We start from the raw sequence: 24,962 nt of genomic DNA on the forward strand, positions 1-24,962 counted from the left end.
CTGGATTGTTTTTTCTTTCAGGTGTCCTGAAAAAATGGCTGATGATATTGATATAGAAGCAATGCTTGAAGCTCCTTACAAGAAGGTGAGAAAAACGTGCCAGTGAGGTCCTGTTTACCTTAATTTAGCATTATTCATGAAACTACTGCTGAACTGTAAACTAACATCCCTGGAGCCCTCATGATTTGTCTTATTGGAGATGCATTACATGTAACTTGCAAGTAAATATGTGCTGTTAATGTGATTATATTGTGCAGTAGTTTCACTTCAGCGCGATGAATAAATGCCCATCTATCTCTCTTTGTAGACTTGCCTAACGATATCTCACCTCTACTCCCATGAATTCACCTTTGATTCCAGTGTGAACTGTCAATCATAAGGTAGTAATTGAGTGACGTATCGCTGTACCGTGGTCCCTTAGGTTAAAAAAAAAGAGAAAAAAAAAGAAAAACAAGAAACAGAAACCCAAAACAACCGACCAAAAAAAAAATTACCCCAAAACAAGAAATCTCTCCTAAAATTGCCAGGTCCAGTTTGGTATAGCAACAAGGTGAATGCAGTGGTTTGGGAAAACAGCAGGGTTCCAAGAATAACCTTTTCACCAGTCCCATGGCAAGTAAATATTTGAAAAGTCTGCTCAGGGCAAGAAGAGTGAGACTTGCTCTTAATGCAGAAGGCTGGTGGTGGTTAATCTTTTAACAGAGCAGGTGGAAATCAGTTGCTGAGTGAACGAATTTACCTAAATTCTTGGATCCCTGAACAGCCCGTTCTTAGCAAGTAAAAGACAGTATCACAGTCTGCGCTGTCATTCTAAACAAATCTCCTGTATTCCTCTGTCCTAGTTGTTCAATTAAGAAATGTCAATTCTGATGCAAAATTCTTACCAATGAGGTAGTGATGTCTTTTGCCTAAACCAGCAGCAAATGAATACTGTCTTTTTTGTTTTTCACCAAGTGGTGGTGAAGTGTTAACATCATGCATGCTTTAGCACTGGTTTCACAAGTAATGTGTATCAAACTTAAGTCGTTTAGGAACTGTACTTCTGATGTAACCCATGTGATTAAATTGTAAAGCAAGTACATAAATTATATAGCAGCTATTGTTAGTTTGTTCTGCAGTGTTAATTACAACCGTGTCATGAATTTTGAATGAGCACTGTAAGTTTTAAATTGTATATTTAGTTTGTGTAATATTTAGTAGTTATATAAAATCTTGAAGAGAAAATTGTAAATTGTTATGTTAAAATTCTTGTGTCCTGGTTTAACATGGATATTTTCCATGTAAACAGGTATGGAAATAGGGAATGTTTAGGCTGGACTGGTGGATTATTGATGACTTTCTTGGGAGTCGACGTTACTAAAGCAGTGTGAATCCCTGTTTGCTTCAGGGCGAGATGTGTGACAGAGGTGGCATCAAGCTCTTACAACCCTTCAACGAAAATGAGCGAAGATCTCGGGAATGGCATCGGTCACAGGAATGGATAGTGGCTGGCTGCTAGCGCGGCCACTGGGGCTTAGGCAGAGATGTAGCCTTGGTACTGATCTGAGGGGCACACAAACCTGAAACTTCCTCTTACGTTTTATAGAAATAACATTTAACCACTTGAGTGCTGAATTCTGCAGGATAACTTACTCTCTAAACCATGTAAGGAAGTATCTACAATTTAATATACACTTTTAAATGATGTAAGTTTTGTATTTCATAATTGTATGACCTAAATTTAAGCAGCAAAGTGGTTAAACATGCCTATTTAAATTATCTAAAGCTTTCCACATTAAACTCTAAACAAGTAATTTAGTATTAAAATTTTTGTTTTGTATTTTCTTATTCCTATTCCCATTACCCTTTGACCACTTGAAATGTTTCCGCTTCGTCCTCACGATGTTCTTCTATCAACCCTGCTTAGGATGAGAACAAATTGAGCAGTGCCAATGGCCACGAAGAACGCAGCAAGAAGTGAGTGTCTTAGTGCTCTGCGCTGGGGCGGGGGGCTGGAGCTGTGAGGTTTGGTATGCATGTCATTAGTGCTGAAGGAAATAAATTGGGAGAGCTTGATATTTGCAGCTGTGGAAATTAGAAAGTTTTCTTTTTTACAAATGTAGTTACATCCTTGTCAGTGATACCACCAGATTTGTGGAAACGTTTATTGTTTTAGCATCAAATAAAAATACAGACTTGGTAGGTTCTGCACGATTCATCTCTTGTATTTTTTGTATCTTTAGCTGTGCATTTAAATCTTTTGTGTGAAATCTTAAGCAATTTAGAGCAGTACAGACAGAAGAAGATTGGATTGCTTTCTTGAAAAGGTTCCATGTTGGGTTCCACATCAACTTCCCTCCCCTTTTCCATCCCAATATTTTTGTTACTACTCATATTCTCAACATTGTAGTCTTTCTTTTACTATTTTGTACAACAGCTGTTTTAAGTAACCTCTAAAATTACATGAAAGTTTTCAGAAACAGATTGCTTTCTTCAGGAAGCATTGCTGAAGTTCTTACCTAGTTGGTGCCTTTCTTTAAGGGTCTGTTTACCACCATCAGATTTGCACTGTAAATGTAGTTCTCATAATAAATACTATGGCCTTGGAACCCCATCAAAATCAGCTGATCACAATATTCGAAGTTCTGAAGCTTTATTTTTTAAAGCATATGTAAAACTCTTGCTTCTGTTTTAGTGGCCAGCTCCCGAATTAGAACTGTGATAGGAAGAAAGATAGTGCTTCCTGAATTTCAGAATTGGTTCTGACCTCTCATTTCAGTTTCAATCAAAATGTTCAGGTGTTCCTGCTGTTGAGGAGGAGGACCTGGGGGTCCTGCTGGATGAAAAGCTGGGCGTGAGCCAGCAGTGCCATGGGCTGCACCCAGAGAGGGGCAGCAGGGAGAGGGAGGGAATTGTCCTCCTCTGCTCTGCCCTTGTGAGGTCCCACCTGCACTACTGTGTCCAGGTCTGAGATGTCATTGACTTCTTGTATTGCCCCAAATGTGCAAGAACCACGGGTGTAGAAAAGAAGTAACTTAGCAAGGAGAGGAGTAGCAGCTTGATGTTGAAAGAGGAAGCAAAACTCTTGGTGTTAGAAGTGGTGGCACACAGTGTCAGGAGAAAACAGTCTTCCTCAAACTTTGCTATTCCATTCTGTTTTTGCTTGTATCGGCTTTAACAATAGTTACTCTTATAGAAATAAGTTATTCTTAGCATCTTAGTGGCGTATTTGAGATGCTTGGAAGACAGCACATACAGCATTACATTTAATACACACTAGTTGTAATGTAGGAGGTATTTTATTCTCTAGTCCTGTTACTCTAACTGAGAACATGCTTTGGTGTCACAAAATTAACTTGAAAAGAAGTGCTGCAGAGCACTTGATCTTGTTCATTATGGATTTTAGGATTCCTGATGTTTACCCACCCCTTCTACAAAAATCCTTGTACAAATACTAGGCTGTAGCAGCTTTTCACGTTAACACTCGTGGCATCAAGTTAGAGGAACTGTGGAATGTGGATAAATAGTGGGAGTGATGGCCCCGAGCTGCACGTGTAACCAAAGTTGCATTATTTTTTTTTTTTATCAGGAGAAAAAAGAGCAAGAGCCGAAGTCGAAGCCATGACAGAAAGAGGAGCAGAAGCAAGGAGCGCAAACGGAGCCGGGATCGGGAAAGGAAGAAGAGCAGAAGCCGGGAAAGGAAGCGGAGCAGAAGCAAGGAGCGCAGGCGCAGCCGTTCCAGGAGCAGGGATCGCAGATTCAGAGGCCGCTATAGGAGTCCCTAGTAGGTTATTTAGCACGCGTTGCCTGCGGGCTGCCTTGGTGTGTGGTGTGAGAGCTTGAAGTTTGTCTGCCTGCTTTCTGCATTGGTTGTTAATCATCTCAGAAGAGGGACTGCGAGGTTCAGACTGAAGATGGTGTCAATAAGTATGGATTAAAAAAGAGGGCAGCAGTAACATATTGTGTTCCTCTTGCTAGTTTTCCTTTTTACCACGATGTAAAGAAGCAAAAACAAGTGAAAGAATGCATGAAACTTAACTGGAAAACAAATGCAAAAACAAAGTTCATTACAGACCTAAACTGCAGAGCAAAGTTTCTACATCTTAAATGCTTCAGTACATATGAGAAGGATTAACTGTTTTAAAAAAATGACTTGTGTTTCAGGCTCATAAAACCCTTTGCTTGTGTAACTGAAATTTCTTACTGGATTGCTCCTCTTTATATGTTTACTGCAGGGCTGTTTTATGCATCCAAACTTAGAAATGTTTTGTCTTAGTACTGCTCATGTGCTGTATGCTTGCCTTGCCTTTTCTCAGGCTTAGCTGGAGATGTAGAAGTATTCTTCAGTGCCTCTCTTCTTTGGCTTGATAAGACTTCTGCTCTAGGTAGTTCGGGGCAGTTGACTTTGGCTTCTCAGATGCTGTTTTTTCACTGGTGGTATTTGCTTAACATTCCTGCCCTGCTCTATGCTCCTCCCATCACCTTTTTTAGTCGTCAGTGAAGCAGAGAAGCAATGAGAACTGGGCTGCATGCTTGGCTTTTGTCAGCTACCTGCAGGTGCTGCTTGTGTGGGCTTTGGTCCGGGTCTCATCCCAGTAGTTGCCAAACCTTGGAATGCAAGGTAATGTCAGAAGTTAGGAGAAGGTGTTGGTTTTTTTCCTTCTTTTTGCAACAAGTGATGTCACTTTCTTTGGAGAAATCTGTCAAGATTTTTGTGAAAGTGCCCTTTCGTTTTTGATATTCTGTGAGCTTGTACAGTTCTCTGCAAACTGGATTCTTTATCCTGGGTGGCTGGGTCCTTCTGCAGGGAGTACATTCCTTTTGGTGCTCTTGAAATGCAGGCAAAAGTGCTGGAGGTGTCAGGGTCTCATTTTGTGCTAAGCCTCCTCGATGTTGGCAGTCTTCATGCTGTAGACGTGCTGCGTCTCTGGGGTCTGCCTGGCATTCCTTGTGCTTTTTTCAGTCCTTTGTACTCAGAGGTCACAGCATTTGCTTTTGCTTTATCTCTTTTATAAGGCTTTTTGCGGCCTTTGTAGACCTGCTCGGGGCTTCAGCTCTGAAGATTGCAACAGTGCACAGTTGGTTTGTTTTCTACAGCTCTTTGGCATCTGTACAATCACAGGAGCTGGCTGGAATTTGTCAGTGCCGCTGTTGTTGCTTCAGATTGCCTCGTAAATGTAGGAGTCCTAATCAAGATCTTCAGGGGTAGAACCTGCTAGTCCTCTCTCTTTGTGGTGCTGTTACTCATGTAATCAGCTGGGAATTCATACATCCTCTTGTTTGCGTGGGAGGCTTTTGCTCTTTGTTTTTTCCTGTCACTACTGAGTGAGATAGTTCTCTGCCTGCAGACATTTGGGAGCCTTAGCATCCTGGTCTTCTGAGGTGCTCTCCTTGGGTAGAGGTTGAGATGCAATTTACTACACACTAACCCGTGCTGACTTTCGTGTGTCCTGGTGTGTTGTACCCACATCTCAGAAGCATTGGTGCTGACTGAGGTGGACAGCAATTAGCTGTAGTTTGCTTGTAGGTTGTGGATGATACAAAGAAAAGCATCCTTTGTTGTCTGGAACGAGCAGAGCTGGTTATCTTAAAGATCTTAGTAGCAGGCAAGTCATTAGTTCTGGAGATAAAGCCTGCATCATCAGCCTCCTTTGGTTGTATGCCTTTGGGTCTACAAAAAATAATGCTAACACACGATGACAAACTCTTTATTAGCAATGCCATCAGCTTCACGTTTCCTGAGTAACAAACAATGCTTAATGAGATTGAGATACATCAGCTGCTGCATGGAGAATTTGGATCTGGAATCTCACCTTGTGGGGCTGTTCAGACAGTTGTGAGTTGGCGTTACTGCAGGCTGTGTTGCACTCAGCTGCTGCATCTCATTCAGGATGCTTCCTGTTTGTATCATTTCCCACTCTTCATCCTCTTTAAATGACTTTTAAATTAAGACATGTCTGCTGCTGGTGGACATGCAGAAGCATCTGCAGTACTGGAGAGAGGTTGTCTGCATGGTGTAGATAATTCTGAAGGAAAAGGAGGGGCAGTATGAAATAGCAAATTCTCAGCCTTCAAGTTTTGTCTTTAAACATGAGGAAGTCACTACACGTTGCAATTTTTAAAAGTTGTATGCTTGGCTTTCATTGCTGTGAGTGTCTGTGGAGCTTTTTATGTGTTGTTCTTTTCACTTATCTTGCCACTTTAAAATATTTAAGTTTTATAAGACTTCTTAGGAAAAGAAACTACCAAGTGTACCTGCTTAGACATCAGCTGCTCCTAATGTACTGCAGAACTCCCTTAGACTGGAACCAAGAATCAAAACTGTTCTGGAACCAAGAACTTAGATGAAGCTACGGGAGTCCTTACACATACACTGAGTGTTCATTGACTCTCTTGGCCTTTCTTGGCCAAAACTTGCCTCATCTGAGAGGCTTTTGTTGAACTCCTGGATACAACTGATGTGAGAGTTGTTTTGTTTTTTTTTCAGACTGACTTCTGACCTCGTTGTTTCGGACTGTGTGGCACCGTGTAGGTTTAGGAAGCTATGTGCATTGTTATACACGGGCTTATTGACCTCCAGACATACAGATAATTGCTTGTTACTCAGTTCTTCCATGCATGAGAGCAGGAACTGGACAAAACTGCAGAAGAGCTTTTAGAATGGCAGATGAAAGAAAGAAGAAAATTCCTTTGATCTATAGCTTTACAAGTAGATCTTAGTAAAAAAAAAAATATCCAAATAAATGCATCCCACGGATTACTGTTGGAAAAGATCTTCAGAAGTTCCCTCAAGCTGTCACCTTGCCTCAGACTGCTTCTGAGACTTCTCACTCTTATGTCTTCACTTCGTTGGTTTTTTAATATCCCTTTGTTTCTTATATCTTACACTGCTTGTTTGTTGAGAATGAAAATGAGCAAGAGATGATTGGAAGGTTAATGTTTTCTTTAATTTTCTCAGGATTTGAAAACTCACTTTACCTTCTCAGTTTTGTACTGTTTTTCTTTCTTTTTAACTAGTTTTCTGCAAAGATACAGTAAAAACACTTTCTGTTTCCCTGAAAGCTTGTGATCTTAGTCACTGCCCATTATTTAGTTGATCTGTGTGTTAATAGTCTGAGTATTGGGGTCACCCTTGTTCGTGCTGCATATGAATTAAAACAAATATCATGGTGTTCCGCAGTAGCATGTGTGAAGGTGCAGGGTAATCCCCTCTGATAAGATGCCAGCCTCTGAAACCAGGCATTTCCAGATGCACTTTTTGGCAGTATATTTTGGGGTTGTTGGAGAACTTGGATGGATGTTCTCAGCAGCTCACCCAACTTGAGTAGGAAATGCCATATTTTATCCTAGGATGTTTTTCAGTGGGTATTTTTGTCCAGAGTAACCTCAACACATTGCATATTAAGTACCTGTTTTTAATGTGTTATTTTGTCTTAACAAATAGTTTCTAAACCATCTGATTTATTTTTTTATTCCAGCGATGCCATATTTCCCCTCCTTTAACCTGGCCAGCATGGCTCTGGATCTTAGCCGTGTCCTTCCACCTGTTATGGTGTCATGGTGTGTTTATAGAGTGGGCATCCTCCTCCACATTGTGAATGCTGAGCTTAACTATCAGCACTGCTGCTTTCCTGAGTAGTAAGACAACCTGGCTGGCTACATGGGCTTAGTGGAAGTCTGCATAATGTCTTCAGACTGCTGTATTTTTCAGGGTGTCTTCACATCAGTTTATATCCACAGCAGAAAGAAACAATTCTGTGTGAAGGGAAAGTCAGATCCTGTGGCATTCAGTGGATGTAGAGGAGGAAGGTTAACAGGTGGCATTCTTTGCCTTGTACCTAGGAGGAGCTGAAGTACAGGGAGGACACAGTAGTAGTAGGAATTTACCATCCACGTCACAGTCTGTTACTCTGCCGCAAGAACCAGCAAGAGTGCTGCCTTACTGTGGAAGAAACGGGCAGATTGCCCTTTGTTGTAACTGCTTCTGTGAAGCCTGCAGGACTAAAATTAGATTCAGCCAAGAGATGGTGGTGTATCTATATAAGGTTAACTACTGGCTCAAATGGTTCTGTGTTTTGATGTCCATTCAGGACTGACAGGAAGCTTTAGTTACATCTCAGTAACACTCTGTAGTGAATGTAGCAGAGACAGCACTAGCAGATTTCCCAGGATGTTTCCTTTGCAGATATCTGTGGGGAGCTACTTCACTTTCCACTTGCATCTTAAGTCTCATTTAGGTTTTGGTTTTAAGATGTTCTAGCAGAGTCCTGCCTGCACTTGTCAGTGAGATGTGCACGTGGGCAAATGTATAAATAAGATTGGGACAGCAGCCCTCGTTCAGAACACCTGTGCACACGTGTGCCACATCTGGCCAGCTCTGGCTTCACTTCTTCCTTGGAGACCTGCGTGTGCTGAGGTGTGCCATGGTGGGTCTGCGTGCTGTGCACAGTGTGTGCATGCAGTGGGTGCTGCTGGTGGGAAGTGCTGGCAGGGTCAGGTGCACGGGTGGGTGAGTGCTGTCAATGTAATGTCAGTACAGACAAAATCTTGAATTGAGGTGCTCTGGTAAGTAATGTCTGTCTTTGCTTTTGCCGTAGTTCTGGTCCCAAATTCAACATTGCCATCAGAGGGAAGATTGGTCTGCCTCACAGCATCAAATTAAGGTTTCTGAGTTTTCTCTACTTTTTATTGCATCGTTAATAGGTTTTGTTTAAAATAAGACCATTGTGCTTGAAGTATTTTGGTAACCTTGTTCTTATCTCTTTACAGCAGACGGCGTTCCAGAAGCAAAAGTCCCTTCAGAAAAGACAAGAGCCCTGTTAGGTACCTATTTTTATATCCTTTTTTTCCCCGTCAATTGAAGGAAGAAGTGTAATGTTGAAATAGCGTGTGACTGACTACTCAGCTGTCCAACTTAAAGTCACAAGTAATGCTGGAATTCATCATTCAGAAAGCCCATTAAATAAGAACATGGAAAAATGTTGCTTTTTTTCCCATGTCATCCCCTCCCCTCCCCTCTCTCCAATTTTTGGTGTACCATTATAAATAACATCAATTTGCAAAACATGTCTTGCCTTAGTATTCATGTTTTTGTGTTAATTCTAATTTAACTTACCTAGCATTTTGACTAAATATTACTAAATACAGAATGGAAAAGTGTTTCTGGTTTTTTCCTACCCATTGTTGATGTTATTTGTAGAATAGTAACCGAAATCCAGAAAGTGCTTATCCATTCTTAAGCTTTACAATTAAGGAACTAATGTTTAGATTGCTGCTAATTAGATTTGTTTAAATTTCAGTATATTAATTTAGAGAACAGTCTTGCATGGTTTTTTATTTACTAGCAAAGTGAGATAATTTAATTAAGCTTTCTTGTGTTTTTTTTCAGTAAGATTTTAAAATACAGATATATCTAAATAAATATGTTATGCTACTGGAAGCTCAGTCTAGAATCAGGCCTTCTAATTCTATCTTTACATAAGTGCAAGCCAGATTTTTTTCTGCTCCTTTTTGCAGTTGAAGCTTCAAGGTTTCAAATGTAGTGTGTGTGATTGCAGCTGTTGTTCAGTTGAAATCAGCACTGATCCAGTCCGTGGGATGACAGTAATTATTTGCTATTCATGTGTTTGCTTTTTTGGGAGGAGTGTTACGAAGCTACAAGCAGTGAGGACTGGGAGCTGTTGGTGTAGATGTCAGTGTTTATGCAGTGCCTGTAGTGACTTCCAAGTGACTGGCTATAAATAACTTCTTAGTTTGCAAAGCTCATCTGAGAGTAGTACTGGTGTGCTCATTAGTCCTGTGCTCGTCGTTTTCCTATCATCTCTTTGACTACAAACTTGTTAGTATGGTGCTCTTCTCTGTTGATGACAGTCACAGAATGGCAGCTCCTGTGTAGTTGAGGCTTCTGAGTTTCAAATACTAATTTCCTGTTGTACTCAATTTTAAGGTGAAAACAAGAAGTTTAGTCATGTTAAATACTATTATATTAGCTATTCACCTCTTGGCACCTACTTTTTTTAATATTGCAGGTATTTTTTCACTATTAGACTTGTATTTAAAGTTTTATGCATTCCGAAGATTAGTTACCTTATTCAGATTTCTTTTTAAATGTATCTTTCTTCTTTCCAGAGAACCTATTGATAATCTTACCCCTGAAGAGAGGGATGCTCGAACAGTATTCTGCATGCAGCTAGCTGCAAGAATTCGACCAAGAGACCTGGAAGAATTTTTCTCTACAGTAGGGAAGGTAAGTAGTAGGGAGGCTAAAGTGATTCTGAATACTTTCTCAAGTGACTCTAGGTAGGGTGGGTATTCTGCTGAATTACAAGGAGGTGTCTTTCAGTCCTGGGCCATAAATGATTTAAGGCTCTGAACGTGGGGAAATAATTTATCAGTTTACTGTTGGGTGTGCAGTATGATGCAAAATGTAAGGAAGCAGTTGTGGTTCAAATAACTTAATTTTCAGAACTTTGAGTCTCCTGCAGATAATCTTTTGCCAGTCAAAGTGTAATTTCAATTTTAACTTTCAATTTTGAAGAAATAGCATTTTTCAGCAGTTTTACCAGCTGCAAGGTTCTGGCTTAAAGCATTGCAGTGCTGCAGGTATCTGTTGACCTTTTTCCTAAATAAAATACTGCAGTTGACTCTGAATTGTAGCTTTTAGTGCTAGGTTTCCTTCAGGATTTGTTTGTTGAGAGCATTTGATGCCACCCTAGATTTGTAGCATAATTACGAAGCCATTGATTTGGCCAGTGGGTGCTTATTAGTATGCCTGAAAGTAAACTGTTCCAGCTTCTTTCCTACTGTAGCTCAGTCTGTAACACTGTGTCTGTGCTTGTCTTTCAGGTTCGTGATGTGCGGATGATTTCTGATAGAAATTCCAGACGTTCAAAGGGAATTGCTTATGTCGAATTCGTTGATGTTAGTTCAGTGCCTCTGGCAATAGGACTCACTGGACAGAGAGTCTTGGGTGTACCAATCATAGTCCAAGCATCACAGGTAAGGACTTACAAAAACAAACAAACAAACAAAAAACAAGCTTTTAACTGTGTTAACTGGTGACTGTTACCTTGCTGGAAAAGTTAGTGTTTGAAGTTGGTCACCAGTGAGCATGTGGAAAAGCCTTACCAGTAATGATCATATGGTTTAAATGTAGAAATTGACCTTGGATCCCAGTAGCTGACATGCAAATCAAAGGTGCATTTTGAAAATACTGACATTAATAAAGTAGTAGTGACTTTTAAAAATCATAATATATATAGTGTGCTTTCCAACACATGTGAAAATCAAAGTGACAGTTTACTAAGTATAAGCCAGAATTCTGCATTGTTGTTGTTCAGCTTGAAGATTTTAAGGAGTTTCATCTCCCTGTTTGGTCACAGTCTTTGTTTTTGTATTTTGACTTGATTATCTGGATGTGCAGATTATAAAACAGTTGAATTTGGTAGAAGCGTGCTGCTTATTTTAGGGTTTTTCAGTATTATTGTATTCGTACAGAATTTAGCGATTATTTTTTTTCTTCTTTCTCCCCATAGGCAGAGAAAAACAGAGCAGCAGCAATGGCAAACAACCTGCAGAAGGGCAGCGCCGGCCCTATGAGGCTCTATGTAGGGTCGTTACACTTCAACATAACTGAAGATATGCTTCGAGGGATCTTTGAGCCGTTCGGCAGGGTATGCTCTGATTTGACACTGTGGTGTTGTGGTTTATCTCAGCATTCAAATGGCCTCTGGAAAAAATGTCACAGCCACCAAACGTTTTCATTTTCTCTCTGTTGTGCACCTACATACTGTACCACAAGGCTTTAGGTACTGAGTTAGCATTTCAGAACAAGAGCCTTGACTGGAGACATGGCCCAGTGATACTGAGTGTCGGGCCTCATGTTAGAGAGCTTGAGAGTTCACTGAGTTCCTGAAGTTCCCCAGAATCAGGCCTTTGTCTAGTTCCTAGTGAGTCTGTAGTAGTGTGATCTATTTCTGAGTATTTATTTGTTAATTAGTAACTTGTATTGCTAACCTTTGCAGTGTGTCACCTGCTACTGTGATGTAGGCTTCTATCGTTACACTGATCAGTGACTTTCAGTTTGTGACATGATAATGTTTCCTCACAATTACAAAAGTGAGGAGATTGAATCTGAACTTTCCACCTTAAAAATAAAACAGTTAAACGCTGGTGTAGCACTGTGCTGACTATTGCACTGAGAGTGTGTCATTATTACATAAGGAGAAGATAATACATTTCATATGCTGCTTAGATATGTTTTTTATCAAGCCTGTTGATTTTCATACCATTTTAGAACAGCAGCCTTGTTTTGTACATTCTGTAACCTTACTTTTTAGGTGCTTTGTTCAGCTTTAGTATGTATATCCCTTTAATTCTGCTGTGCAAAAGTCTGGAACATTCCAATAGTTGGTTAAATTGTAATCCACGTGGCTGCTCTCCTGTTTTCTCTCAAGGTCTGGCAGTAGGGTTCATGTAGACTAGGAAGATTTACAGAGATAGCTGTGGATGAAGGTTTTCTTCTCAGTCTTCAGTTCAGTTCTTCTGACGTCAGTGCTGCTTTCTCTTCAACCACTATTTCATGGCTCATGGATGACTTTCTCGTGTTTAAATTCAGTAATTATAGAATGTTAGGAATTACAGTATACCAGTAATTACTGAAAACAGGCACACTTTTCTTAAAGCCCCTGGCCAGTCACGCAAACCTCTTTTTTACATAAATTGGGTTTCCTCAGTATATGGGACACCCTGTGTTGTTCCATGACCTTGATGTTTACTGCTTCTGTTCATGTATCAGAGTGCATATCTTGCTGCTTCTAATTTTTATTTGAGGAAAGAATTAAGAACTTAATTAAAACCAAAAAGAACAAAAAATCCCCAATCATGGTTTCTCATTAATATGTGTATGTTTGGCAGGGCTGTACGTGTGTGTTATTTGATCTCTTGTTCTGTTCCAAACTGTTTGATAGTAAACAGGCTTATTCTTATTTTTAGATTGAAAGTATTCAGCTGATGATGGATAGTGAAACTGGACGTTCCAAAGGATATGGATTTATTACGGTATGAGTGGGATTACCAGACTTCTTGGGCAACTTTGAGTGTAACCTTCTTGCATAGTAGCATAGGTTACTCAAACCTTGCTTAGAAATTTCATGCTGCAGGCTGTGCAGCAGTGGTCTATTTTTTCTGCCAGTTCTCTGTGGGTAATGTGATTAAACGATGCTGTGTATAGATGGAAATAGCATACCTGCTGGTCAGTGCCTGCAGAGCAGTGCTATTCCTGGCAGGCAAATATACCTCCAAGCACTGGCTTTCTCATAGTGTCATTAAAATGATGGAATTACAGATTTTTATTTATTTATTTATTTATTTATTTATTTAGTGATATCAAGTTCCAGAGGTTGAAATTTTTGGTTAAAAACATCTTTCTCTTCATCTTGGCTCTCAAATACATAATTTTGTGAACACAGCAGTTTGTGATGAAAGCAACATCAGAGGCCTCTGGCACTTGGAGACCAAGGAAACAAACTTAACTTCATAGCTAATATATGATGTCTTAACACAGACAGCAAGCATGTGTTTTTAATTTGACATGCATCCTGAAGCAGATCATCTGCAAGGAGCAGCCAGCAAATGCGTGGTGGTTAGAAATTATGCAAGTGACTGCTGCTCTTGGAAAGTGTTGTAAGATGACCACAGCCATGCCTCCCACACTGTATCTGTATCACTGTATGGAGACTGCTGTATCTGTGTTGTCTAGCTTCAACAAAAATACATACCTCTACATAGAAGAAAGTAAATATTCTGCCTTGCTTGTGTTTGGTTATGACAGAAAATATGAATCACATTTAAGGTTGCTTGGCAGCTGCTGTTACGTTTAGTGTTTGTGTAGCTATGGATGTTACATGTGATGAGTGCTGCTAAACATCATTGGCAGGATTTCTGAATTTGTATTTTTCCCACCTGCAGTTCTCAGACTCAGAGTGTGCCAAAAAGGCTTTGGAACAGCTCAATGGCTTTGAGCTGGCTGGCAGGCCGATGAAAGTTGGGCATGTAACTGAGCGCACGGATGCTTCCAGTGCTAGCTCGTTTTTGGACAGTGATGAGTTGGAACGAACTGGAATTGACTTGGGAACAACTGGTCGCCTTCAGTTGATGGCAAGACTTGCAGAGGGTATGTATGGTGATGAGTAGGGAGTCTGCAACATTCTGTATTCTTATGCAACTTGAATTAATCGGTGTGTCTGTGCTTCCTGCTCAGGTACTGGGTTGCAGATTCCCCCGGCTGCACAGCAGGCTCTGCAGATGAGTGGGTCATTGGCATTTGGGGCTGTGGCAGGTAAGAAATGATCACATATTTATTTGTCCAAAATGCTGATCACACTTGATAATTTTGAGACAAAGAGCTGAAACACATCTTCTGATCTTTTAAGTTGGGAACATAGGTACCACAGCACATTTTACAGATTGAGGAAATTCTCAAATCCGTGGGCAAATAAACAGTGGCAGTGTGTGTCAGCTTTGATGGATATGCTTCACTTTGCATTACTTCTGCTGAATCTTTGTAGTTCATTTAATTCATTTCAGACCTTCATCTCTTTATTGTTCCCACTGCTAGCGGGAGCATTTATGTTCTGCTGCAGTGTAAATATTGACTGTTAAAAGTGGCAGGCTCATAACTGGAAGAGGATTGACCTCTACAGAGTCCCTTCTGAAAAAACAATCAAAACAAAAGGCAGCTGTACCAGGAGCAAGAAGGTTACTGGTACTCCATGTAGGACACTGCAGTAGTTAGGATCATATGATGCATGTCCAGTGAGGTGGACACTGTACATCAAGGTATCATTGTGTTGCTTCAGGAATGGCTACAGCTTGTGTGCTTTGTTGGAAGAATTACTGAGACTTTATTTTGAAAGGATGAGTATGAGGCTGAGAGTATGATTGCTCCTGCTGCTAGTTCAATAGCTGGCCTGAGCCAAAATGTTCAGGAGGGCTTCAGGTAACTTTTACAGGAGACTTTAATACTAAAGCAAAAGGTGGCAAATCTTTGTAGCAGTAGAAAAGACTGGAGGGATATTGCAGATAACTGGCTGCTGGAATTTGCAAGAGGTGTCAGGAAACAAAGAAAGAATACGTGCGTGGGGATTTCTGTCTTCCAGCAGTGGCAAAAGGCATTCAGACTTAAGGAACACCTGAATCATGTTAAGTGCATTGTTGAAAAGAGCAAATGCATGAAACTGGACTGTTTTGGAAAAAAAAGGAAATAGTTTATGTCCCCTGAAATGAAAGGAAAGGGATCTGAGAAGCGACAGAAGATTGTGAATTGTGGGACAAGTTCTTTATATTAGTGAAGAAAGAGGTGAAAAAGACCAGGTGACAAGGAAGAAGAGTAACTATTCCAAAAGAAGGAAGGTGAGCAGCAGTAGCATGAGGTCACCTTTAATGTAGGTGATAGTGATGTGACAGCCTTGCTTGGAAACAAGTGTGGTTGGTGAGAAATGAGAAAAATGTTATAAAGAAACTGCAGTCATTTTCTCTCCTGTGTCTGAAGCAGGAAGCCAAAAGACATCTAAATCATTGGAATGGGATTGGATTGGTGTGAGACAACATAACTGTGGAGGAGTGAATTTTAAGGCTGAACAAAGTTTTTTGTATAATGTGCATGCTTAGCAATTGTAGAAATGAAGGTGGTAGGAGTATCCTTGTTTGTTCCACGTGTATTGTGCAGAAGAAATAATGCAATTATGTACAATTTGAGTAACTTTGGAGAAGGATAAAGCTTTTTAGAGTCATGAGCTATCCCCAAAGTGAGATTTGGTTATGGATTAAAGATCTCTTTACTCTTGTTAGAGAAAATTACTACCAGGAATTATGTCATTGTGGGAGACTTTAACTTCCCTGATACAGATTGGAGAAGAATTGCTAGTAATAATGGTGGGGCCCAGATATTCCTGGATGTGATATCCGACAAATTTCTTCATCAAACACTCACTGACTCATGAAGAAGGGATGCTATTTTAAACTCACTTTGGTAAGTAATGAAGATGTTATGGATGAGAACAGATTTGACCATTGACTGAGTGATCATGAATTGCTCAAGCTTAAAAGGAAGGATAAGGCTTATGATTTCAAAAGTGGTGGTTGAAGAATTAAGGAAATAAAGTCAACTGTTCTAAGTAGTGTGAGTGTGTGCACAGACAGGATGTAAAAAGTTTCTTCAGTTCCAAACAGCTAATGCCATATTGGATCTGTATCCAACAGAAAGAAGAAACAATCCTGTTAAAATTGGGCTCCACACTGAACTGGGCAGTTACCTCTAGAAAAACACAGGATAAGCACAGAGCCTGTGAAGAGTAGGGAGGGGATAATAAAGATAATATGGCAATAAAGAAGACAGTGCTGTTAGTGAATGGTAAAATGAGAATTACTTAGCAAGAGTCAGATTAAGATAGACTTTGTAAGAATAAACGAGTAAAACGAAAGCATAGACGAAGATTTATCAAATCTTGAAGACAACAGAAACGCAGGGCGGAGGTTGAATGAAAAAATACTTGAGATATTTCAAAAGAAACTTATTCTCTCAGGTTGTAATGGGAACACTGGTCATAAAGTTTGGGGTTCCTATCAAATAGGAGTTTGGATTATGAGAAAATGCATCTGAAGGTGGATGAAGGTCTAAAGAAGAGCTGCCTGTTGTCAGTTCAGAGCAGTGAGACTCCTATCAAATTAGTGAAGTAATCAGTACATGAAATATGGGACACAGTGTCCAGTGTTATCAGTAAATATTTTAAGCCTGCGATATAATACATAGCTGGGACGTTACGTCTAGATTACCTGCACTTTAAAAAAGGAGGGAGGAGGAACCTGATATGGACAGTTGCCAGTCGTTATTCTGACTTCACTTTGTTCATTTAAAAGTCACTCTAAAGGCAGGCAAATTGGAGAACATGATTAAAATACTGCATACCTTTAGAAAAAAACTGCTTGGAAGCATTAACAGTCTGTGAGTAAAAGAAGATTTTAACCATGAAAATCTTGTAACTCTTGATTTGTGTCATTTGGAAATGTAATCAACTTCCAAAAGAAATTTCTAAGAAGTAAATAGTATGTGAAATGGAAAAATCTGACAAGAAGCTGATTCACACAAAGGGGGGATTTTTTCCTCCCCAAATAAACGCTGGGAATGATGGGATGTTGTTGAAATCAAATTCCAGTTTCTGATCTCATAAAATATTCACAATGGCATAAAACAGTGAGGTGAGTAAACACAGAGATGCTCTCAGTGTGAGGTACGTGGGGTGTTACACACTGCTCACCTGGTGAGAATTGGCAGAGATGCAGAGTGTGCAACACAGCACCAATGTCTAGCAGTGAGAAGTAGCGATGAGTTGGAAAACCCTGGTTTAGTCAGGGAGTGAATATGAACTGTGTGATGAGGCAGCTGTGTTTCAGCAGTGGCCAGAACTGCCTGTGTTTGGTATGTGCTGAATGAGACTAGAGATGGGGAAGCTGGTAAGTTACTTGGGGAGCCGAGAGCTTGGATGTTACTGACATGGAGAACATTCCAGCAGGAAAAAGAGTTGAAACTAAACAGCTACAGCTGTCTAGTTCTTGTTCTCTTAGTAAATTGTGTCTGAAAGTGGAAAATCAGGAGGCGATAGAACACTTCATGTACTTTGTGGGACAAAATTCCTTTTCAGCAGATTTGATCTGCTGTTCTGTTGTAAATAATGAGAAAAGTGGGAAATGTGGCTGGCATTTGTTTACTTGAAGCTGGCTCTGCTTGAAAATGAAACAAGTAATATCGCAATATCTCTTAAGGCACACAGTGCTTAGATATTTCTGCTGTATCTGCACTGAGCATGTGCAAAGTCATTCAGGCGTCCCTACTCTTGCAGATAATACACAGAATATACTCAACAAGTAGCTGAGTTTAACTTGACTTGTCACAACTTCAGTGTCCACATACTGTTCAAAGCTGCACGTAAGGAAGAATAGCCTTACAAGAGTGACAAGTTCAAACATGGGATGGATTTGGAGAGAAAATCCATTCTTCAGTCCTGAGCAGGAAGAATATTCAAGTAGTTAATGAAAGCTTTTATGGATGGAGGAGTATGCTTCTGAAATAGCAGATAATTAACGTATGAAACCTGTTGCTGCAAGGCATTGATAGGTGACCTTCTGTAAATGGAGCAGATCTGTGAGCCCTGCCAGAACTGGGTGCTCTGTGTGGAGCTGTCACGTTGGGCACAGGGGGCTGGGGCTGCAGGGTCCCAATGGCTTGGTGGGTTCAGTTGAAGTGATGTCAGAGGTGCAAAGGGAGAAGTCTGTCCTCATCTAACTAGAGGGATCTAAGAGATTTTGCTTACTTGCCTTTCTTTTATTCAAACACTTTTTGTTTTTTTTAACCAAAAAACTTGGTAATTACTTACAGAATCACAGAATGGTTTGGGTTGGAAGGGACCCTTAAGTTCACCTAGTTCCAAACCCCTGCTGTAGGCAGGACACCTCTCCCAGACCAGTTGCTCACAGCCCTGTCCAGCCTGGCCTTGAGCCTCTCCAGGGAGTGGACATCCACAGCCTCACTGGGCAACCTGTTGCAGTGCCTCACCACCAGAACAGATGGTGAGGTTATAGATTTGGACGCTTCTGTGTGGATCTCATGGGCTTCTCTAGAGAGTATGCCCTAGGACAGTCCCCCATTATGGGGATTCTCTCTCTGTGGAGTGGAGCATTCCTTCCTGTTAAAAAGCCAGATGAGAAACATGCTAGATGTAGCTCAGCCTTCAGAGTTTTCTTCTTTTAATCCTGTGTTTTATATGCTTTCCCATTGTGTGTTCTCTTGTGGAAGTCATTTGGGAGACCCTTGTGTCTTCAGGGCTCATGCTGCCCATACTGGCATCACTCCCCTCTGCCAACGTTCTGGAGGAGAGCTTAGAGGGGGAAAATACACAGAGAGCTGTCAGCCAATTTCACCTAGTTTCCAAGTGGTCCGTCACGTCATCACAGCTTTCTAAAGAAGTGAATTGTGATGATGACTCACTGCAAACCTCTGGTTCCCTGTGTTGGTGAGAATTAAGAAATTGAAACACGAGTGAAATTCGTTTCCAGCATTCCTAAGCTTTTCGTTGCTAATCTAAAGCTGAGTCAAGTACTTGAGTCATACCCTTGTAAGTGGTTGGGAAGTCTGTGTTCTTCTGTCCCTGTTACTTCAAATAGGGACAGCTGTTATGCTTACGTGACAAATTACATGTTCTGAATGCTTGAAAATGTTTTGAAATGGAAGAGTACCAAAGAAACGTGTCATTGTGATGTTTCTGTGAAGAGATAACAGGTGAAATACCACCGTGTTTCTTTGACATAAATACACTAACTGCTGTCAGAGCGTTGGTTGGGAACTGTGTGCTTAAATGCTTTCAGTGAAGATAGCAAATTTTTAGTGCCTGCAGGAATTGCTGTATTTTCTCACGGGAAAAGAAAATACTTAAGAGAGTGGAAGCACGTTACAGAGAATGTGAGAACTGTGTGTTAAACTGAAGGACACGGTCATGTCTCACTTTCCTTTTAAGGTATTGTTTCTCTCTGAAATGCTCTTGCTTACCTATGTGGTTATGGAATCTTTCAAGTATAGAATATCCCAGTGAGGAGCTGGAAACAGGGAAATTTGCTCATGGGAACAGTTGAGAGCAGGCCTAGATTCTTGAGCAGCATCCTAAACACAAAAGCACAAGCTAAACAGTCTGTCTGGCAGGTACAACACAGGTATGGTAATGTCCACAAATGTGCTAATTAACTTCTGTATATTTCTCCTCAGATCTGCAAACAAGACTCTCTCAGCAGAATGAAGGTAACCTGGAATTTGATATAACTTGTCACCAATACCTTGTGTGCTGCAAATGTTGTCTCTAAACTGAAATGCTTTTGATGTGGAGATTGCCTACAGCCTGAGAAATTGTGGTGATGTCTGTAGGAGTTGTACTTTACACTAACTAATGGCCAAAAAGAACAGAAAGCGTGTTGAATGCTTGGCCTTTCCTGTGGCCTCAGTGTTTGAGTGACGTGTGCCCTGGGAATGCTGCCTAGGAAATATCCCTGAGTCCCATCCCCAGCACGTCTGGGTGCACGGCCCATCCATCTGGGCCTGGGCAGCTCAGGGGAAGGGGGAGTTGGGCTTCAAGTGTGGTTTTGTTTTCCCCTGCATTAAAGGCAGGGACCAGAAGACTCAAATGAGAAAATCGGGAATTTGGGATTGCTGTCTCTGAATTAGTCTTTACATTGCTGCCTTCGTCCCCCTTAATTCTATGTATGTGGAGAGAAAGTGGCCTGTATTTCACCTAAACAAAGAAGCCTATGGCCTGTGGAAAGGACTGCTTTTGGACAGTGCTTCTGTTGGTGAGATGCACTGTGATGATTGGTAACAGCGGTGATCAGTGATGTTTGCTTACTGAGAGAATTCAGAGCTACTTTGAAGTTTTATCAGTTGCCGAGTATCTCCTGCACTGTGTGTTCCTACAAAAAGGTTGGATGTATTTGAAGGCTCACTCAGTTTGCTCTGAAACAAGTTGTGAGGATTCTCAGGAATGGATGGCACCTGCTGTGAAGTGAGGTGTGGGGCAGCCCTGCTGTGTGAGTGGGGCTGGGCTGAGGGACGGTGGGGGTGGTGCTGGAATGCACACAGTGCTCACATGTGGAGACTTGTTTGCCTTGAAATGTTTACATTGCAAATCCACCTCGGTGGTGCAGAGTTCTTTTTTTCTGGCACCAGTTGTAGCTGATCTGGCTTTTTCCACAGTGCTGCTTCCTTGCCTTCGGTTTTCTGTTAGAACTGTTGCTGTTTGTGCCAGAGAATGATTTTTTTTTTTAAAGAGTAGGTGGAAGATCCACATTTAAATTGGAACCACATGTAGAGAATTCTGAGACTTATTATTGTTTTTTTCCCTATTAAAACAGTTTTGGCTGCAGCTGCTTCTGTACAACCACTTGCAACACAGTGCTTCCAGCTTTCCAACATGTTTAATCCTCAAACGTAAGTGACGTATTGCAGTTTCACTTCAGCTTTTGTTGATGACATGTGGGAAACCAATTAGAGCAGCGGGTGGGTGGGGTTTTTATTGATGGGCTGGTTGTGAAGTGGTTTCACTGGGGGTAATAATGTTTCCATTTCAATTCTGTTCCTCTTCCACCCCCTGCAGTGAAGAAGAAGCTGGCTGGGATACAGAAATCAAAGATGACGTGATTGAGGAATGTAACAAACACGGAGGAGTTATCCACATTTATGTAGACAAAAACTCAGCTCAGGTATGCCTGGCTCCAGGGGCACACTGAACAGGCTGCAGGAGTTCTGTTGCTTTGTTCTGTATAGAGAGAACACTACAAAAACTCTTTTTTTTTTTTTTCCCCCCTAATCTGATTCTAATGATCTGAGTCTGAATGTCTTGAATGTTCTTAGCAGTTGTTCCAGAATGTAGTTCCCTTCTATTTTGAGTCATCATCACTTTTTTTGGTGTTGCAGTCTGTTCTTACAAATTTCCACAGTTGAAGTTACTGTGGGCATGCAGGCTGGAGAACCTGCATGAAATTCTGGCATTTCTTTGAACTGTGCATTTCCAAAGAGCCAGGGGCTTCTAGTTTCTTCATCTGCTGCAGAATGCAGACTTCAGCTTCAGCACAAAGGTCGCAGTGCTCCAGCAGATTCAGATTTGCAGTGAGATGTGCCTGATCCTGTCCTTGGAAGCAGTTGTCTTCACCTGCGGTGTTAGCCATGGCTCTGCCATCCTGCTGAGGGCAGTAGGAGTACCTGCATCCTAGAAGCTGCTGCTGAAGGCTTCATAACAAAGCATTACTTGTGGTGGTTAGTGCCTTTCAGAGAAAGAGATTCTTGAATATCTGCATTTGAAAAAAGCTAAGAAAGTTTTCTTCTGTATTCAGTTTGTCTATGCAGCCCCCAGACTGATCGTCTCTTCCCCTGTATTTCCATTCTTAGCATATAAATTGCTGATGTGAACTCTTGAACTCCTTTTCTATGGAATCCACACCTCAAACTGGAGTACTGTATTTAAACACTAATTGTCACATTCTAAAATTTCCAACCGTGGAGCCTTCAGAGCGCTCTGCCAGCTGAGAGGCTGGAAGTTATGCTGCTGTCCCTCCCAGTCACTGCTTAGATAGGAGTGTCTGACCCCGGCGGTGTGCCTGGCGCCCTGCAGGCCTTCATTTACCATTGAGCTGCTTCTATGGAAGTTTCTTTTCACCTGTGAGCCTTTCACAAGGGTTGTTGAGGTGTTACATTTGACATAAGCTGCTTTCTAATCCATAAGACAGCATGCAGTCTTTTCTAATACTTTCAATCTCCCAGGTAAGGATTATGTTGAACTGCTGGGTTGGTGGCTGTAGAAATATTTCCTGTAGCACATGCGACTGTCATGGATGCAGCGTGCTATTACAGACTTAATAAATATTAATTTTTAAGCCTTTGGCATTGCACATAGATTCTGAGCACATGGAGCTGCAAATTTGGCTCAGTGTAATACATAAGAGAGCTGCAATTTTATTTCTTTCACAAACACTCGTTGGGTTATGTGAAATGCATTTTGTCAGGCTAGCACAGGGATGGCTCTGATACAAAATACCCACTACTATTTAAAAACACTTTATTTGAACATAAACTTCAACTGTGCTGTTTTGTGGGCTTAGGTTCTCATTGCATTACCTCACTTCTGGTCTCCAGTCTCTGGCCTTTTGGGGATCTTTTCCAGACAGTCAGACTTGTGGCTCTGAGGGCTGTCAGTAACAGTGTTACTGTTACAGCAGTGCAGACATTGGTGTGGGTGAAAAGATCTTTCTCCCAGCTGAATACATACATTTCTCTTGGCTCTTGCAGTCTGTGGTGTGTTCCAGGGAAATTAAGGCTTTGCTTTGCTGTGTCCCGTTTAGAGGTGTAAGCAGCTGGATGTCTGTGCAGGGGGAGGCTGAGAACGGAGCTGTGTGTTCCTCAGTGCCCATAAACATCACATTCTCACTGCCTCGTGGGCTGCAGGAGCCCCTGCTCTCAGGCTGTCCTTCTGAGAAGGAATGATATCACAGTGGGAAAAATGGGTGCAGGCTGGAGAAGGTTGCTGAAGGGAGCCTGTGTTCTTTTTATTAATAAATACTTCTCCTCTAAAACCTGTTTCAGCTTGAGTATAACATGATTCAGCAGTTACTGGTTATAGTTTATTTACATGTAGCCATGGAAGTGCACGTTATGGTGGGCTTGTGTATGGTTTGCAGTTTTATGAATGTGAATATTGCAGTACTTTGCTTTAATCTGGTTTAGTGCTTAGTTTCCAGATAGAAAACTCCAGTTGTCTGTGGCAAAGATAAATTTCCTAATTCATTCATGTTAGTGACCATCTTGGGCTGCTGTGAAGTTCATGTACTGATACTTGGGGCATCAGCCTTCTGATGGCAGTCTGCAGAAAGGCAGCCACGCTCCTTGTGCTTCTGTTTCACCTGGAATTTTGTAGTTGGGAACCCTGAATATGTTAAATAACCCTTCAGACAGCATCAGGAGCAAGTAAGCAATGCTTGCTGCTTCCATACATCAAGCTTACGTTTGGTCTGGTTTGCAAATCTTATTAGAAAAGTGAATGGTGCTAAAAGCAGAGTTGGTATGATGATGTGCATCTGTCAGACTGCCCGGTGTGGCCGTGTCTGTGTGCTCCCTGCAGTGCTGGTAGGAGCTCTGGGGAAGGTTTATTTCCATTGCAGCCATGCAAAGTGTCTGGGAAGTGACTGCAGGAAACGTAACAGCGTGTAATGCTTTGTGTTGCAGGGCAACGTGTATGTGAAATGTCCTTCCATTGCTGCTGCCATCGCAGCTGTGAACGCACTGCATGGGAGATGGTTTGCAGGTGAGAAGATGCATTTTTTGGTAGGAATGTGCATCTGTCCATTGATGACAGAACTGGACAAAAACTGACTGGGGTTTGTTTTCATCTCCCGTTCAGGTAAAATGATCACAGCAGCCTATGTACCTCTCCCAACGTACCACAGCCTTTTCCCAGACTCCATGACTGCAACCCAGCTACTGGTTCCCGTTCGACGATGAAGATGGATTTAGTCAGTTTTGTACATAGTTATTTTTTGGAGGAAGATTGAGTTATCTTTTATTTAGATAAAACTAAAGGAAATGATTTAATGTCATTTTGTGTACACTTCCTGCTACCTTTAAAATAAAATGAAGTAAGCAGAAATGCAGTGTGTTCATTCTCCCTAACTAGCATTTCCACTGTATACAAAGCTGTTGACTTCTTGTTCTGCCTTGTAATTCTTGTACATTTACTAAGGTGATCTGTAGGAACTGAGAAGTAGCTCATAGAAAACAAATTCTCTGTAAAAGGCAGATGGGACATGATTCAATTTTTAAATGTTTCACGAGCCTTTCTTTTAATGCAGCAATTACAATTTACATTTCACTAAATGTAGGTGATCTGCTCGAGGTTAATATCAGAGGTAGAGACTGTGAAGGGACATATTTAGTGTTGTGTATAAAGGGGAACTGGAAAGGCTGCTGAAAGCTGACCTGGCCCGGCGCTCAGTGTGCGCTGTGCTGAAGGAGGGTAAGAATAGAAGGACTGAAGGGTTTTATTTCTCGATGGTAACTTTTGATTAATGTTATCTGTAAAAGTTTCTTTGTAAATACTGTGTGAGGTGTGTCTACGTTTCCAAACAAAACCATCTCTGCATTTCCGGACAGGTTTCTGTGTGTGCAGTGTAGCTGAAGGATTTCAGCAGAGTCTGAAGACGGGCAGGAAATACAGAAACATGTTTTGTTCTGGTTGCATATAATCTTTGCTCTTTTTAAGCTCTGTGAGCTCTGAAATATATTTTTGGGTTACTTCAGTGTGTTTGACAAGACAGCTTGATATTTCTATCAAACAAAGACTTTCATATTGCAACAATCTTTGTAAGAACCACTCAAATAAAATTCTCTTAAAAAGGCC

At 41.1% G+C, this 24,962-nt stretch overlaps 1 protein-coding gene across 8 annotated transcripts; it reads left to right on the plus strand.

Moving 5' to 3' along the window:
* RBM39 (RNA binding motif protein 39) lies at positions 1-24,962 on the plus strand. Of its 8 annotated transcripts, XM_019622134.2 has the most exons (18): positions 6-85; positions 308-380; positions 1,289-1,644; positions 1,907-1,960; positions 3,572-3,763; positions 8,577-8,642; positions 8,749-8,802; positions 10,108-10,225; positions 10,825-10,977; positions 11,514-11,651; positions 12,973-13,038; positions 13,948-14,152; positions 14,240-14,317; positions 19,793-19,825; positions 20,929-21,004; positions 21,171-21,276; positions 23,792-23,870; positions 23,967-24,962. In XM_019622134.2, exons 4-18 carry the CDS (start codon positions 1,932-1,934, stop codon positions 24,065-24,067), a joined length of 1,494 nt encoding a protein of 497 aa, XP_019477679.1. In that variant the 5' UTR covers positions 6-85; positions 308-380; positions 1,289-1,644; positions 1,907-1,931; the 3' UTR covers positions 24,068-24,962. The 8 variants fall into 8 exon arrangements, 6 of the variants coding, with proteins under 6 accessions (XP_010720536.1, XP_010720537.1, XP_019477679.1 ...); XM_010722238.3 differs by having other exon boundaries at positions 1,388-1,960; XM_010722241.3 differs by lacking the exon at positions 1,289-1,644.

The sequence above is a fragment of the Meleagris gallopavo genome, chromosome 22 (assembly GCF_000146605.3).
Source record: "Meleagris gallopavo isolate NT-WF06-2002-E0010 breed Aviagen turkey brand Nicholas breeding stock chromosome 22, Turkey_5.1, whole genome shotgun sequence".
Classification (NCBI taxonomy): domain Eukaryota; kingdom Metazoa; phylum Chordata; class Aves; order Galliformes; family Phasianidae; genus Meleagris; species Meleagris gallopavo.